The 16,863-nt window shown below is 40.4% G+C and overlaps 1 protein-coding gene across 3 annotated transcripts in view; it reads right to left on the bottom strand.

Annotated features, from left to right (window-relative positions):
- The window catches only part of GRIA2 (glutamate ionotropic receptor AMPA type subunit 2), a 106,801-nt gene that overhangs the window by 3,962 nt on the left and 85,976 nt on the right, over nt 1-16,863 (bottom strand). For all 3 annotated transcript variants that reach the window (XM_054989573.1, XM_054989574.1, XM_054989572.1), the window contains exons 7-12: nt 10,340-10,507; nt 9,617-9,721; nt 8,921-9,031; nt 7,691-7,897; nt 6,879-7,249; nt 3,042-3,240 (exon numbers count right to left, since the gene is read on the bottom strand). In XM_054989573.1, coding sequence (XP_054845548.1) covers nt 3,042-3,240; nt 6,879-7,249; nt 7,691-7,897; nt 8,921-9,031; nt 9,617-9,721; nt 10,340-10,507 — 1,161 coding nt within the window. The remainder of the gene's footprint in view (nt 1-3,041; nt 3,241-6,878; nt 7,250-7,690; nt 7,898-8,920; nt 9,032-9,616; nt 9,722-10,339; nt 10,508-16,863) is intronic.

The following is a 16,863-nucleotide window of genomic DNA, read 5'->3' as shown; positions in this document are numbered from 1 at the left end:
CATACATTACACTAAAGTGCATGCAAGATGTTCACAAGTCGTAATTCCAATTAACATAGCATTAAAACTCCATGCAGCTATGTGAGAGACACACGGTGAATTTGGAAAATGGGAATAGGAAAATTAAGCAGGATAAATACTGGGCACTAGGATACTAATAAATGGTTCATATGAACAACGTATTTTAATCAGTCACTGCAACATGTTCACAAAGGAAGACATTTTATATGGCAAACAAACTGAATTATATAATCTACTATTAAATCCTAACATGAGTTATGCCCTTAGAAGGATGTAAGTCTGCTTAGAATTGCACTGTAAATATTATTAAAGAACAGTCTTTATTTTAAGGATAATTGCATTTCTGTTGTTCCATCCTGCTTAGGGTTCAAACTCTTTCCGTCCCTGGGGATTGGAATCAAATGTCTTCTGTCAATGTTTGCATAGTCCAATGGATCGGAGCCACAGGAGTGAAGAAGAGGGAACACTCCAGCTCTTGCATTCTTTTCCTTGCCTTTTCACCCATCTCCCCCAGTATCTACAGAGACTGCATTTATCCACTTGTCATTGGCTATTGCAAGATTGCTGTACAGTTACAATAATTCACAACAGGTTTGGTCTGTCTATACAGGAAAATACAGCTGTGCAGTGTGGATGGAGCCACTGAGGTGGAAGAATCCAAACTGGGCACTTACAGTGCAATTCTTCTAAGTTCAGTGAAGGCAATGGGCTGGGAAGGGCATAACTCTGCTTACAACTGCACTGCCAGAGTTTTCTAAGAGCCTGGTGGTGCTTCTGAGAGCTTAGAAGAACACGTTCATGGCTTCTGTGTCTCGATCCACTTAGGCAAGCCTTTTTAACAGGAACTTAAAGAATGTCACCTAACAGTGCACTCCTAAGCAGAGTTTCAAACTGGTAGCCATGATAGTCTGCAGTAGAAGAGCACGATTCGGGTCCAGTAGCACCTTAGAGACCAACTAGATTTCCAGGGGATGAGCTTTAAAGAGCCCCCTTTTGACTCATGAATGCTTATCCCCTGGAAACCTAATTGGACTTTAAGGTTTTACTGGACCCAAATCTTGTGCTCCTAGGCCTACTGACTTCAATAGATTTAGAGCTTAAGATTGCACTGCAAATGCCCAAATTCCTTCTGTATCTGTATTTCTGAGCTTAGAGAGGTGGTCTAGGCACAAAGAGGCTCTCCAGTCCCTGGATCCCTTCTCTAAGCCCAAGCATGAACTTTAACTCAGCAATGTTTCTTTGAGTGCCCAGAAGTGGGTACACTGCTCACCTCTAAGTGAAAGATCAAGTCTGAGGGCCAAGCTACAAGTGACGAATGACACTTGAACAGCAAGTGTATTTCCCCCTGTTCACTTGCCCTCCACTCAATCCACTTGCCGTTCAAGTGTCATTCGTCATGTGTAGCTTGGCCCTGAGACTTCAGCCTGATCAGACCGTTTATTGGGATTTGATCTGAAGAAAAGTTCAAGGGAAGGAGAAATCTGATACAGTTTTCCAATCTCCTACTTATTCTGCTGAATAATTAACTTTATGTCTGCATAACTGCATACATATATTCACACTGAGAAGTATTCCTAAAAGAATATCTAACATAACTCAAATTCTCTTCAGCCTCTCTTGGTTCTGTAATTGGTTCTAGGTTGCTGAATGACATAATCCCACTATATGTGTAGCTCTAGTTAGAGAACTGGCAACATTTCTGATCAACAGTTTGAGGGATGCAGGGAGAACAAAATGAAAACCCCTGAATCCTTCCTCCAAATAGTTGATCAGGGTTCCCTGTGTACTATCTCAACAAGTAGATCAGGCCAGGACTGTAGCTTCAGTCAGCTCCCCATCAATATTGGAATCAATCAACCGTGGGTCACAGGAGAGCATGTAGTCTATCAGATTATTGAACTGACAAGAGGATGCCAGGATCCACTGGAGCCCTGGAGTAATATGTTACCAGTTGTTTATTCTCAGGCCACCATCTTTCATACTACAAGAAACTTTTGGACAGTAAGTCCCTACATGCATTACATATGTCTAGCTTTGAGTTACAAAGACAGAAATCAATCTGCTTTAAGTATGCCCCATTTATATTCATTCTGCCTCTTTCATTGACGAGAGCTCTCTCCTACAGACAGTCAATTAAGGATTTCAATTATGAAGAATTTATCAAATTAATTAACAATCTACATGTTTAGTGGGCCATCAGATAACTTTTCCATTTTGTCTTCCTAAGATCTATTATTCTCAAAATGAGGTTCTATAATTAACATGTCACTGCCAGAAATAACTGAAAACCATACTAAAATTTTATCTCTTATCATATGCAGCAGAACTTCATCACTGAAGTAGGTTTGCATCTTGAATCTAGTGAGAGCAGGAAAAGGATGAGATCTCTGAATAGCCTTTGCTGTTATAAAACAAATGAATATAGCAAAACAGTGTAATGTATACATCTATAAAAGCCAGAATAAAAGCATTTTTGCTTATCACGATACATGGATGTTGTGATGTATCCTACAGATATTTTTAAAGAGAGACTACAATATTTTTTTTAAAAAAACCTTTATGATTATTATTTTTATTTTTTAAAATATTCTGTGCCATGTTTTTCCCCACAGGGGAAATATAATATTACATTACACATGCACGCACATGCACACACACACATCAATATATTTTCTCTTGCTGCTAATTTCTTTCCACCCATTCCAGAATATCTGTCCTTCTTCAGAAATATATGGAAGTTATTCATTCAGTTTTGTGAGTATGTTAAAAATGCATTCTGTATACACTGCTAAGGCATTCTCCTTCTCCTTATACATTTCTCAGTACTCACTGACTGCACACATATACCCAGTAGTCACTAGGTGCATGTGTATGTGTGTAGTATAAGAACATAAAAAGAACCATACCAGATCAAATCAACAATATTGTCACTTAATTTCAGAAAATCATAGCAAAGGGGGAAATACAACTGTAATATTTCAGACCAAAATAAGGGGGAAATATTAACCCCTGGCTCTTACCCTAAAAAATTCTTTTGTTGAGCCAGAGTCTAATGTCCCATAAGCAATTTCGGTTTGCTTCGACAAGTCCTCTGCACTTTCAATGGGAGACACCATCCTCTCTACCGTCAGGAAGGCCGCTAAGTTAGCCGTGTAGGATGAGATTATGATCAAGGTAAAGAACCACCACACACCTCCAACAATGCGCCCAGACAGGGATCTAATAACAAGTATGACATGGAGTTGTAAAATGAAATGAATGTCCTGAAAGGAATACAAGTCACCAGATTTATGTAAATGCTTCAGTGTGTGACACGGGGAAGTATTTTCTTGCTGCCTTGTTTGTTTCTGTTGTGAATGCATATTAATGCAAATGGGAAATTAAATCATTCAATAACTTTGTCATGCTTTTTAAAAACTTTACTCAAATGAAGAGGTGTCACTAAACTCAGTCAGGACTCCAGTCTTGAATTAATATATGGAGGCAAAGTACTAGTTCATCAGTCCTTCACATGCCTGAAGTTACATCCTGGAAAAGAAAGCTTCTTAGAATAATATTATTGCCAGATGGAAAAGTTTTTCATGATAACTCAAGTGAACCCAATTTTGTGAACTCAACTACACGAACACATACCTCCTTCTAAAAGAAGGCCACAAGTTTCCAGTAGTTCCATTTCCAGTAGTTAATAATTACTGTGTACTGAACAAGGCTTTTTCCTGCAATGGATTCAGCTGAGTGGAGGAATAATAAATTACTGTTCTTTGTGTACTTTGACTACACAGGTTCCTATATACTTTCCAATGTGCTGCTTTGAAAATATCAGCAGTGAATAAAATGGAGCCCCTATGTTAATTATTCCAAAGTAACAAGATATTTTTAGACTAGGGGAACTTGAATTTATGCAATTTGAATTTATTTTTCCCATAAATGCTGCCAGGTTCTGTATTCATATTTAAAGGAATTTAAATAATTAACAATCATATTTTGAGAAAAGGTATAATTCTTAATTCTTAAGATTAATTCTGGAATAAATTTTGTTGGACTTTAAAGTGCCACTGGACTTCTATTTTACAATTGCAGACTAGAAAACTTTTTTCACAGCCTGCTATATGCAGAAACAATGAATTCAGGGGATAACTTAAAAACCCACAAAATTTCAAAATGATTTGGTGCAGTGCTTAAGAGCGGCAGGACTCTAACCTGGAGAGCAGGGTTTGATTTCCCACTCCTCTACTTGAAGTCAGCTGGGTGACCTTGGGTCAGTCAGCTCTCTCAGCCCTACCCACCTCACAGGGTGATTGTTGTGGGGATAATAATAACACACTTGGTAAACCGTTCTGAGTGTGGCATTAAGTTGTCCTGAAAAGCAGTATGTAAATTGAATGTTGTTGTTGTTGTTACTATGACATATCTGTGAATTTCAAAACAGAAGTTTCAAAATTTGCCTCATGTTCTTGAATGTCTTAAATTTTCTAATTTACTATGAAAGGTGAAATCAAAAATGTAAAAAAATAAGGACATTACTTTTCAAAGGATAACCAGAAAACAACTGAAATATCATTGATCTCCTCAATTGCTTTTGATATAAATAATGTCTGTGAGACCAGTGACTGCCACCTCTATTCCCTGTACTGCTGTACTTGGGTGGAGGGAGACATGAATCTTTTAGGAGACAGGAAGAAACTGTTGATAAATCCCCCCAATGGGATATCTTAAAGCTACCAGAAGCACCTATTAGTGCCTTACAAGGACAAAAACTATGTAAGAACACACAGCTTTTTTTCTGGGAAAAGAGGTGATGGAACTCAGTGGGTTGCCAGTACAGGGGGCAACTCTTGGTGGGAGGTGGTGCCCCTGGTACCACATGTGCACGAGCAAAGTGTGCACATGCTCCCAGGACCAATGATGTCATTTTGGGTCAGCTGGAACAAGGGGGAGTTTTTAAATCGCCCTCAGCAAAAATGGTCCCATGGCTGGTGGCCCCACCCCCTGATCTCCAGACAGAGGGGAGTTTAGATTGCCCGAGAGCAATCTAAACTCCCCTCTGCCTGGAGATCAGGGGGCAGGGCCACCAGTCATGTGTCCATTTTCAAGCGGTTCCGGAACTCCGTTCCACTGCGTTCCAGCTGAAAAAAAGCTCTGTAAGAACATAAGAACACCAGAAGAGCCCAGCTAGGTCAGAGCAGTGGTCTGTCTAACCCAGCACTTTTAAACACTGTGACCAACCAGATTGCTCTGGTTTATATAGCAAGGCATCGAGTCCCCGTCTCCTCCTGTTTCTGCCTCCTAGCACTCATATTCAGAGGTTTGCTGCTTGTGGAGGTAAAGGTTTGCTTTACTCTTCATGGATAGTAGCCATTGATGAACTCTGTGCATCTAATAACTTTTAAAAAGCCATTTATGGTTTTGGACATCAATACGCCCACTAAAAAAGAACTTCACAAGGTAATTAATGGAGGAGTGAAGAAATATTTCCTATCAAATGCTATCAGTCTTCTCCACCTCATACATAATTTTATAAACCTCCACATTAGCTATATTTTTTCTAAACTAATCAGTTCCAGGCTCTTTTGTCCTTCCCTTTTAAAAAGTTTCTGGAACCCTCTCATCATCTTGGTTGACTACTTCTGCACTTTCTGCAGCATTTGGATAACCTTTTTCTTTTTCTTTTTGGAGAGCAGTGCCATGACCAGAACTGTACACAGCATTCTAAACATGACTATACTTTAGAGCTAATCCATGGCCAATTAATTTTCAAAGTGTAGTACAGGTGAGACTGGAACAGCCCAATTTTCATTGCTCAGCCCATTTGTACAGGACTCGTTATTACCTACAGTACCGCCTCTATTATAAAAACATGTTTTTAATTGGTGATCCGTAAGTCTATCACCTTCATTCTGGTTGATAAGTCCTATAGCTATTGTTAATAAATAAACAATCATTTTCTACTTGTTCTCAAATTATGATTACTTAGTGCTCCACACTAAGGACTGAACAGAAAACACACTATGTTAAAATTTCCCAATGACAACATGTTTCGATCAATGATTCACTGTTTCTTATTTCCTTTTCTTTGCATGAACTGCAACTTTTGACCCAATTCCCATTTCAAGAGGATGTGCCCACTGAAGCTGTTGAGTTTAGGCGACAACTACTGGTTGTACAAGGGCAATGGAATGATAACACTGCAAAAAGAAACATGGTATAATAAAATATACTTGACTTGCGTACCCATGTTCAAAACCACAGCAATCAATGGCTATATGCTTAAATGAACTGTAGCTTCCCTTCAAGCCTGGCCTCTTTCTCCAAGATTCTCCCAAATCTATTCTTGCCACATTTGTTGTTATAGGTTCACAAAGCCTAAGAGTTATCAGAAGACCTTTATGTTCAGATGATTTCTTAAAGAGGATGCAAGTGTCTTGAGCAATAGGTAGGATGCTATGTAAAGTGGTTTGTGGAGAGGAAGTGCTTTATCGTAGCTCGTTAAAAGTGTGTTACCCTTTTTCCCATTACAGCATCTGTGAACTCAGTGCACCATCGGCTGTAAATGAGAATATGCAGCAAAAACACGGTACCCCTCCAAGAAGGCATGGAATGAGAGGAACCTTATGCATTTTATGGCCTGTGCATGGTGTATATAAGTCCACTAGAGTAATGAATGACCAATGCTAGGAGAAAACCAATCGAACCGTCCAGTGTTCTGCATTGAGAGCAGTTGTTGTCATTTCAAGGTCTGCAGATGATTTTGAAAAACGTGTCAACAGCTGGTGTGTCTTGAGAGTGAGTATATATGCACCATGAACTTCCTTAGTGAGACCAAAAATGCACAAAGCTGAAATGAACGTGTAACCAACCTTGGCGAAATATCGCATCCTTGCTGCATAAAGGCACCCAAGGAAAACCAGAGACTATTAAATATCCCAAATTCATTAGTTGATTCGTTACTTTGCGTTTCTCTTCCATCTTCAAATTCCTCAGTGTGCCACTCGTATGGGCTAAATCTGCTGACCAGGAATAAAACTACACTGACCCCAATGTAAGCAAAAACAATGCACATCCAGATTTCATATGCTAAGGGATCAAGAAAGGAAAACACTCCTGGCTTGGACTTCTGAGGCTTCTTGATCATTATAGATATCCCGAGGCTCATAAAGGGCTTTGAGAAGTCAATCACTTCTTCTCTCACCAGTGTTATAGTTAATGGAGCAATTGCAATATCGGCTTTCTGTAAGGGAAACAAAGAAAAATAATAACTTATTCAAGATTGAGCATGGAAATGGTTTCTTGCTCTTGTGCAACACAAACAAAGGATGCAGCAGCAGGGACATGGATAATCATAATTTCAGCTCAAGGGGTGAGCAACCTGCAACTTATATGTTTCTTATTGGCACACAGTCACTATGGAAAGGCTATCCCTTCATAACCACTTTCAGAAATACCTTTTAAGTGCCACAGCAATGCTCCTTAAATGTTTATAGCACTTGAATGAGATAGTGATGTGGGAAAGCTTATATTGGTAGGAAAGGGGGATGAAATGCAGACATTGTGGCCTCTTTTTATTTGCTCATGTCAGTCAGCTAAAGCAAACTGCAGTTGCCATGCCAACATGCATTGTGCTGATCCCCATCAGTCACAGCTACTTGCAATGGTTAAAAAGGGCTCTTACCCCATAAACAAGTTCTCCAACCATTCCATTCCAGATTTTTGTTTCTGCATCCCTGGCCCCATACTTGCCATCCCCAACAATTGTGAGCTTGTACTTGAACCCACAGTGTTTGGCAATTTCTGCAGCTAAGTCCACACAGTAGCCCTCATAGCGTTCATTTCCATCAAGTGTGTCATAATTTTTCTTCATCATAACATATGGGGATTCCTGTGCAGAGAAATTGGCTTTAGCTCATTAACAAGGACCTCTGCCTTAGTTACCTATTCCATGAGTTTGGAAGCAAAAGGAATAAAACAAGGAAAATCTGCTAATTTTGTCCATAAATGTTCATGATTATTTATTTGTCACTAATCACACACGACATTTCTCCACAGGTAGACATTTTCAAAGTCTCATGAGCATTTACAAAAACTGTGTGATGACAAGCAAAGCTTTAAAAACTTCTTTTTTTTTTTTGGTAAAGAATTCCTTCCTGCTGACTTTGTAGCATATTTCATCATATTTCTACAAGAATCACATCCCACCAAACCTAAAGCTGAGCATGTAAAATTAAATGGTCCATACAATGAATATAGAACTGCAAAGTAAAAATAAAAGATCTTACCATCATCAAAACAAGTTGATTAATTGTTGGTTTCTTTAATATTTAATCCAGAACAGTTATGCCCTGAACAAATAACTCAGTACAATGATTAGCTTTCTTGAGTAAACAACATAACATTCCTACTATATTACTGCAAATAATGTTCCTATTGTAGAGTGAAAGAGAAAGTTCCACACTCTTTTTTTCAAAGAAGAATTTAAATTGGCTGGAGATGAAAAGCTACACATTCATTCCTGACTTGGCAACCTCAACTGGCTAATAAAAAGAGTGTCAACTTAAATACAAATCCAAGCACAGTATTAGCGTTAAAGAAAGAGTATTTCCTTGAAAGTTGTTGAAACTTTGATATTTTAACGTATCTTCATATATTTACGAAGTTTATCTACCAAAGAGAAAGTAGTTTTTTGAATAAAGTAAGAACACATAATTAACATTTTATATTCGTCAGTAAGACAGCCAAACTGCACCAAGGGGCTTTAGTCGTCTTAAAAAGAACATTTCCCAACCTTTAGCAGAAGCACAGTGATATAGCAACTCAATTGTTACCTACTCCAACAAAGAGATCGAGAATGAATGATAAGACTACAACTCAGGGTATCCTTTTCACAAAAAATGTGCTTAATTACCAAAATTGTGGTGACAACAATAGTCTTATTCTCTAATCCTGAGGATTCATTGCCAGCGGAACCGTCAATGGGATTCACAACCATTCTGTCTGCTTCACTCCAGTATCCAATCTGAAAAAAAGTGGAAGGTTTTTTTTCAGCTGCCAAATATTTCTTTTCATAAACACTGGAGAAACTATCATCAGGATCCCTTAACAGCTCAGAGATGCACTCAGGAAACTGTACGTCTGACCTACATGATGACCTTGGTCCAGCCAAAGTTAAGCACCTTAAAAGTCCCACACATTTCATCAGAAGACAATGCCTAATTCTCCAGCTGAAATGAATGAGACTTTACGTACTTAATTCTGCTTGCACTGCGTCCTTTATTAGTAAAAATCTGCAACACAGAACAGATATTACATTCAGAGAATTCATTAGAGACAATTCTCTTTTTAAAAGTTCGACACTATCATACACTCACTTTTATTTGTAAGTAAACTAAAAGCTGCAACGTAAAATACACATATGAAAATATCATTAGATAATACTTCAAATGACAGCCCATGCTTGTTCAAAAGTGCTATTTCATATGACCACTGACATTTTTACAAAAGTGAGTGTGTTACATTACATTTTCAGTGTTGTGTTCTAAGATGTCTATGTTTCTGCATCACTCAGCATGGAACAGCTAAAGGCACTCACAGTTGCAATTACCTTCCGAGGGCCTGTACTTTTGAGCTCCATGATGTTTATTGTATAATTAATTCTCTTTCCATTCTGGTCAAACTTTATGTTTCCTGTTAGCCCTTCCACTTGAACCTACAGAAGAATGAAAGGAATAGTCATGTTAAATCAATTAACCCACAAAATACATTTTATATTCTGCATGTAAATCAGTGGGATTTTTAATTAAGTAGGTTGTACTAAGGAATTTCCTACAAAAAAGAGGCCTTGTTAAGAAGTCCCCCTGGAGTTGTTAGAAACATATCTGGATTGGTCTTCCAAATATCTGTTAACAATGTGCATTTCAAGACATTTACAAGTCACTAATTACACACACTCAGGGCTTTTTTTCAGCTGGAACACGGTGGAACAGAGTTCCGGCACCTCTTGAAAATGGTCATATGGCCGGTGGCCCCACCCCTGATCTCCAGACAGAGGGGAGTTTAGATTACCCTCCATGCCAAGCGGCACGGAGGGTAATCTAAACTCCCCTCTGTCTGGAGATCAGGGGGTGGGGCCACCAGCCATGTGACCATTTTCACTGAGGGCAATTAAACTTTAAAAAAACTCCCCCCTTGTTCCAGCTGACCCAAAGTGATGTTCCAGCTGACCCAAAGTGATGTCCTGAGTTCTACCACTGAGTTCCACCACCTCTTTTCCCAGAAAAAAGCCCTGCACACACTAATTCCACAACATTGGTTCTAGAAAGACTACCTGCTTTAATGCCCTTTCTATTTCGACACCATGAGACCAGGGCACTGCTGGGTTTGCGAGACAGTCTCCTGCATTTCCTCTTCTAGAAATCTCAATCCTCTGCTCACGCAAGTTACGGAAAGCTTCAGTCATCACTTTAACAGCATCATAGGTCAGAGCAGATGTGTACTGAAAAGGATTAAATGTAATTAACTGTCAGCAAATGAATCTAGTCTTTAACATGGTTTTCAAACATTACTTACACTAGGGGGGGAATCAAGAACAACATATCCAGAGTCTTTCAAACTACATTCTCTCTAGAACAAATACCCAATTTACTTCAGTGAGCAATTTTTTTTAATGACAGACAAAAGGGAGAAATACTTCTTCATGCAATGAAGACTGTAGATTTCAGTGCCAACGTCTATAGGTTAGGGTTGCCAACTTCAGACTGAGAAATTCCTGGAGATTTGGGGGCAGATCCTGGGGAGGGAGAAGTTCAGGGTGGGGCAGGAGCTCAGCAGGGATAGAGTTCCATACAGTCCAACCTGTGAAGTCACCATTTTTCCCAAGGGATCTTTGTACGTCTGGAGATCAGTTGTAATTCTGGGAGAACTCCAGACCCTACATGAAGGTTGGCAACTCTACTAGCAATGGCTGCTAGCATAGATGGCTTTAAATGGGTATTAAACAGATTAAGGGAGAGTAGGTTCACCAATGTCTGCTAGCCAAGATGACTAAAGAATAAAGAGGCCTTCTATGTCCAAAGGCAGTATATCTTTGAATACCACTGCTAGGAGGCACCATCAAGGGAAATGCCATGACACCTATGCTCAGTTTGTTGACCCTCCTTGAACTGTGAAACATGAAGCTGGGCTATAGGAACCAATGGTCTGATCCTGCTGAGTATCTTTTATGGTGCAACGCTCTCCTGCTGGAGATCCGGGCCCTGCGGGACCTGTTACAGTTCCACAGGGCCTGTAAAACGGAGACGTTCTGCTGGGCCTTTGGCTGAGTGCCAGCGGGTGTCCTCCTTCCATCTAAGACCACCACTTTTTCTGGGACTGCCCTCGGCCATCTGCTATGCCTTTATACGGACTCCCAATATTTGTTTAAATAGCCTGTTCCTGGACTATTTTAATGATTTTTAAAAAAATTATTATTGATTTTATGGTTTTTTGACTTTTAATGTATTTTTTGAATGTTGTTAGCCACCCTGAGCCCATTTGTGAGGAAAGCAGGGTATAAATCAAATAAATAAATAAAATGTTCTTAAATGTTTGTGTGTGCGTGTGTATGTTACGAGCCGTCAAGTCACCTCCAACTTACGGTGACCCTATGAATAACAGACCTCCAAAAAAACCTCTCCTTACATGTTTATATAACATGTAAAAATCTTTGTGCTTTAGACTACATTTTCTTTCATCTACAGAGCGCTGAGCTTGTAACTATAACTGGTCCTCCTACAGAATGGGAAATAATTCCTGTTTAGGTATGGTAAAATTTATGCCACAATAATCTGTTGGAGAGATACTAAGAAGGAAGATTTTCCTTTCATTGAGCAAAAATACTTAGGAATTAAGAATATTATCTCACTGTCAAGTCAGGCCAAAGTAGTTTTATTACTCACTCACACACAGATCTGTTTTCTGAGTACATGACAAAGTATGTTTCATGGCTATAAAACAAAGGATGTCGGGCACTGAACGCCAGCTTGATTTAGAGAGGATCTCTACTTTTTTGTCCCCTATGAACACCAGATATATAGTTAAGCTAGCTGCCTATCTGTCCTGCTTGGAGGTGCATAGTCACAGGAGGCCCTTTACACTTGCAAGGTGTGCTGCACTCCCCTCTGCTGTTTTAGATGGGTGGTTTAACAGAATTGCCTATGAGAAAAGTTTTTGCCCCTGCAAAGACTGTTCAAGGAGAAATTGAGACTGTAGATCACGTTCTTCTACATTGTCCCTTCTATCAAGATGCTCGCATCAAGCTTATTACTCCTTTGATCAATAGCATACCTGGAAGAATGAGCTTGGAATATGCTAGGCTACATCTAGAAAATGGCAATCCAACAATTGCAAAATTTTGTGCAATAGCCTATAAAATCCATCAAATGCTCTCATTATCAGAGTTCATGTAAATACCACCCTTTTATATTACTGTTTTAATTAACTATTTTAATTTTTTTTTGCTATTTTTACTAATGATTTTAACTCTGTAATTTTGTAGTATTTCTTTTATGCTGGTCTTTGACTGTATAATAAATTTGATTGATCGAAGTCTGTTTTATTGGGTATAGCATTTGATGTGTACAGCTTTCACACATGGCTTCTGTATTCCTTGTTATGATCAAAGTAATATGTGTCCGGGGTCTGAGCCCCAGCCCCCAGACTTGACAAGAGGGAACAGCAGGGGACAAAAGGGTGGCAGCAACTCCACCCCCCAAGCCGGCAACCAGGGCCAGAACCTACCTACTCCATGGGGAAGGGGCAAAAGGCCAGTACCTCAGAGGGGTGGAGGGGGCAAGGAGAAACCAGCCAGCCCCACCCTCCAGGGGGAAGAGAGGGGGCTAAGCAGGCCAGAGGGAAAGGGACACAGCAGGGAGAAGGTGAGTCCAGCAGCAGCAGCAGCAGCAGCAACCCAAGCAGAGCCCTTACCTGGCAGGGAGAGGACGCCGCCGCTGCAGCCCAGAGCCACACCATGGCTAGAAGACAGCAGCCTGGCTCAGGAGTTGCTAGAAGCCAAGCCTCTCCAGGGGGGTCTGCCACAGGCATTCTGGGGTAGGAGATGGGTAACCCCGCCCAGCATTGCTGAGCAGGCAGCGCAGAAGCTGGCTAAGGCAGCTCCTCGTGAGCAGGGCCAGGCAAGCTCAGTAGCTCAGAGGCTGGCTGGGGCAGCTCCTCGTGAGCAGGGCCAGGCAAGCTCAGTAGCTCAGAGGCTGGCTGGGGCAGCTCCTCGTGAGCAAGGCCAGGCAAGCTCAATAGCACAAGGGCTGGCTGGGGCAGCTCCTCGTGAGCAAGGCCAAGGAGCCCTCAGCTGGGGATGGCTCGCACTCAACCCCACCCTGCCAGCATGGCAAAAGGGCCCAGGAGGGATTAGTGGTTGGAGGGAAACACCTGGAGGGATGCACAGCTGGGCCCAGTCAGGAGAGGGAACAAGCCTGGAAGGAGGGCGGGGTGGAGAAAGGAAACCCTATAAAGGGTGGCTGGGAAGTGCTCTGCGGTGGTGGGTGTGAGTGAGGAGTGATGATGTGGAGTGAGAGCAGTAGGATGCAAGGGTGGAGGCTTGGAGGAGAGTTCTGGAAGGAGGAGATGGAGGACCCAGAGGGTAAGCAGGCCAGGTTGAGCAGGCCAGCGAGTGGATTGAGAGGGAGTCTGGGTGATGTATACCACGCCTCCTTCCACAGAGCAGGGTCCTGCAGAGTCCCTGGCCCCCCTGTGATGTCAGGAGCAGACCGCCCAGTGCCACGCCCAGCGGCAGCTGCGGCAAGCCCTGACAATATTTATGATGTCTAGACTTCTTGACATTGTGATATTATCAATCAGGATGTAGATCTGATCAATTAAATAATGTGCCAAACAGTGTTTTAGTTTAAAGTTGGATCCTATGATCCATTGTGCTAAGTTAGATCCAATGACACTCTTCACCTAAGTCTTCTTTCAATAGAGAAAGATGTCTTCTAATGGAGAAAAGTCTCTTTGTTGAAGGAAGTTTTTTCTCTGTTAGAGGAAGACTTGGTGGAAAGGAATTCTACAGTCCAACTCATGTTCCCTTCCAGAAACAGTTTATAATCCCTACCCACAAATACCAGTGTCTACTCAAAGATAGGTGCAGCTGCTCTGCAGAATGAGTACCATTACCACCATCACACAATCTGTATGTAATTAGGATAAAACAGAAATTAATTGTGTGATATATTTCCTTAAGAGTATTGCTGCAGTTGCCCTGTAAAGGCTGGTGGTAAAGGAAAAATGAATCATATGATCCATGTGGTGTGAGGACACAATTTTTTCACCATTAGGTAACAGCCACCACATGGACTATTTAAACTGGCCTCCGCATGGCAATTGATACATGCAAACCAAGTCAAACTGCAAGTTTTTAACCATTGAGAAAGAAGTAGTTCCCGCCCCCAGCCTTCATTTAAGTAGTGTTCTTCACTTTTATCATCCATGGCACTTTGCCTCCTTCTGATGTATTTGTGTTGCCCCTGTTATTTAGTGTTTTTGAAAAGTTACTATCAAATTGACTTCAGTACTGTCATTGACACTGCAATCTGGTTGCCCTGTATGAGGACCTGGTTGTGGAAGTGCTTCTCACAGGGGTCCAGCACAAACTTTTCACACCACCGCCACTGAGGCCACTGAGGCCATTTTCACGCTGTCATTCCGGGAGCTCGCCACAATGTTCCGTGGCCAGTAAGCAGTGTGAAAATGGCCTGAGTCAAGTGAAGCAAAAAACCAAACAAACCACAAAATTAACATTGTGAACGCCTATCATTTCCTGTTTGAAACTTTGTTTATGAATATATAACTAACTACTTGGATTAGATGTTTAACAGTGATCTGAAGGAAGTTAAGGGGGGGTTGGTCATTCTTTGGAATGTTACAACAAAAGAACAACAACTGGAATTGGTCATGTGGCACCCAAGTAGTTGGTAGCTGGCAGTTTTTGTACCTCAAGGGTAGAGAATCTCTGGTATAAGATGATAAGCATCTGAAAACTTCTGTTCTTCTGGCATAATTTGGACATTATTTATTTCAGAACTTAGCAAATTGATCTCTGTTGATAAGCTCCATGATAAGGAAATCACTATATGAATCTTCTCTGTGCGTAGGTTTTATCCTGTTAGAAGCCTAATTAACCTCCCTCATTTATAGTCACGAGAGAATTTCAGGAGCTTTGCCAAAGGGTTCTACATCTGCTGTTTGGATGGGCTTCTGTGTTTCATGGCCAGTAATGAGATGTCAACCTTTAGTGCAGTTTGAAGATTAACTGTAAAAATCTAGTTATAATATAAACACCACTCCATCAGAATTTGCACATTTAAAACTAAAAGCTGGTGGCAGGATTTAATTATTGCATTAGATCTCAAGCACAAGAAAATCTCTTGGCTAGATTATATGATTACCTATAAATAGGATGTAACGAAAACAGAGGGAAGAATTAATAGGAAAATGATACAGCTTCCAAAATGAATTTCTTTACAGAGCACAACACAGGCCTGTTACATAGGAGTAATGATCCAACAACTCCCTTCCATCTAGTAATAATAATAACAACATTCGATTTATATACCACCCTTCAGGATGACTTAACACCAGCTCAGAGTGGTTTACAAAGTATGCCATTATTATCCACAACAAAACACCCTGTGAGGTGGGTGGGGCTGAGAGAGCTCTAAGGGAGCTGTGACTGACCCAAGGTCACCCAGCTGGCTTCAAGTGGAGGAGTGAGGAATCAAACCCAGTTCTCCAGATTAGAGTCCCACGCTCTTAACCACTACACCAAACTAGTACTCTTTTTCCAATGAGGCAAACTTTCCTCTAATGAAAGGGAATCATTGGATCCAACCCCCAAATTATATATTTCAAATATTTAAATATTCTTTTCAAAATTATTATTATATTATTTTGCCACATTCTATAAAGAAAAGTTTTGTTGAAGATAACACTCAACAGCCAAAGCAATCAAACTCATGATGTATTGAGTTCTGTGTACACCTGTACCAGAAGTATATTTTACTCAACACCTGTATTTATGCAAAATTATGCAAATTATTTTTGAGGTATCCAGTGCTTCTATCCTACCAAGGTCAACATTGTGAATTCAGGCTTCTTATGCTTTACATTTGTTTTCAAGATCCAGAAAGGTATTTAATTGGACCTGTATTTTAAGAGCAGAAATAGGATGCAAACAAAAGAAATTATGTGCAATGAAAATGTAAATGAAATCAAGGAGACAAACTTGAGCACATGACTGAACTTGGTCAGAGACACAACTTTAACATTTCAACCAAAAAGAAACATTCAAGAGCTCAGAGTCAGGACGGAGGAGTACATCTTGAAAGAGCAATCTGTTCTGTGATTGTGCTTCGTATGGAACAACATCGGAAATAATTCTCTTGTTCTGAGCCATCAGAATGCTGACTTCCTAATAAAAATCTGACTGTTCTTTTTATACTTCTTTGTACATAGGAGCCAAATATCTTTTCCTCACAATGTTTGTATTTTAATCCCCCTATTGCTGTTATTTATATGTATAAGTTAGAAGCATGATCTCTTTCCCAAACAGACAATTTGTCTATGTTCTTCAACTGCTTGACATCTAGGCCCATGAAATTATTATTGCTGTATTACTTCCTTTATCATTCCTGTGCTATTTCTGAGCAACAATGCAATTACCCAGGTAATTGCTTTGTGAGTTAGAAAAAAGTCTAGCAATTACCTGGTGGTTATAATTGCTCTTGGAAGAGCATATGCTCCTCTTTGGCAGTTCTTGTTTGCTACTTGAGGTAAACTGGGACTTTCTTCATTGTAGGTGGT

The sequence above is a fragment of the Eublepharis macularius genome, chromosome 10 (genome assembly GCF_028583425.1).
Source record: "Eublepharis macularius isolate TG4126 chromosome 10, MPM_Emac_v1.0, whole genome shotgun sequence".
Classification (NCBI taxonomy): Eukaryota; Metazoa; Chordata; class Lepidosauria; order Squamata; family Eublepharidae; genus Eublepharis; species Eublepharis macularius.
The sequence above is the reverse complement of the archived record's forward strand: the minus strand, read 5'-3'. Positions and strand labels throughout refer to the sequence as shown.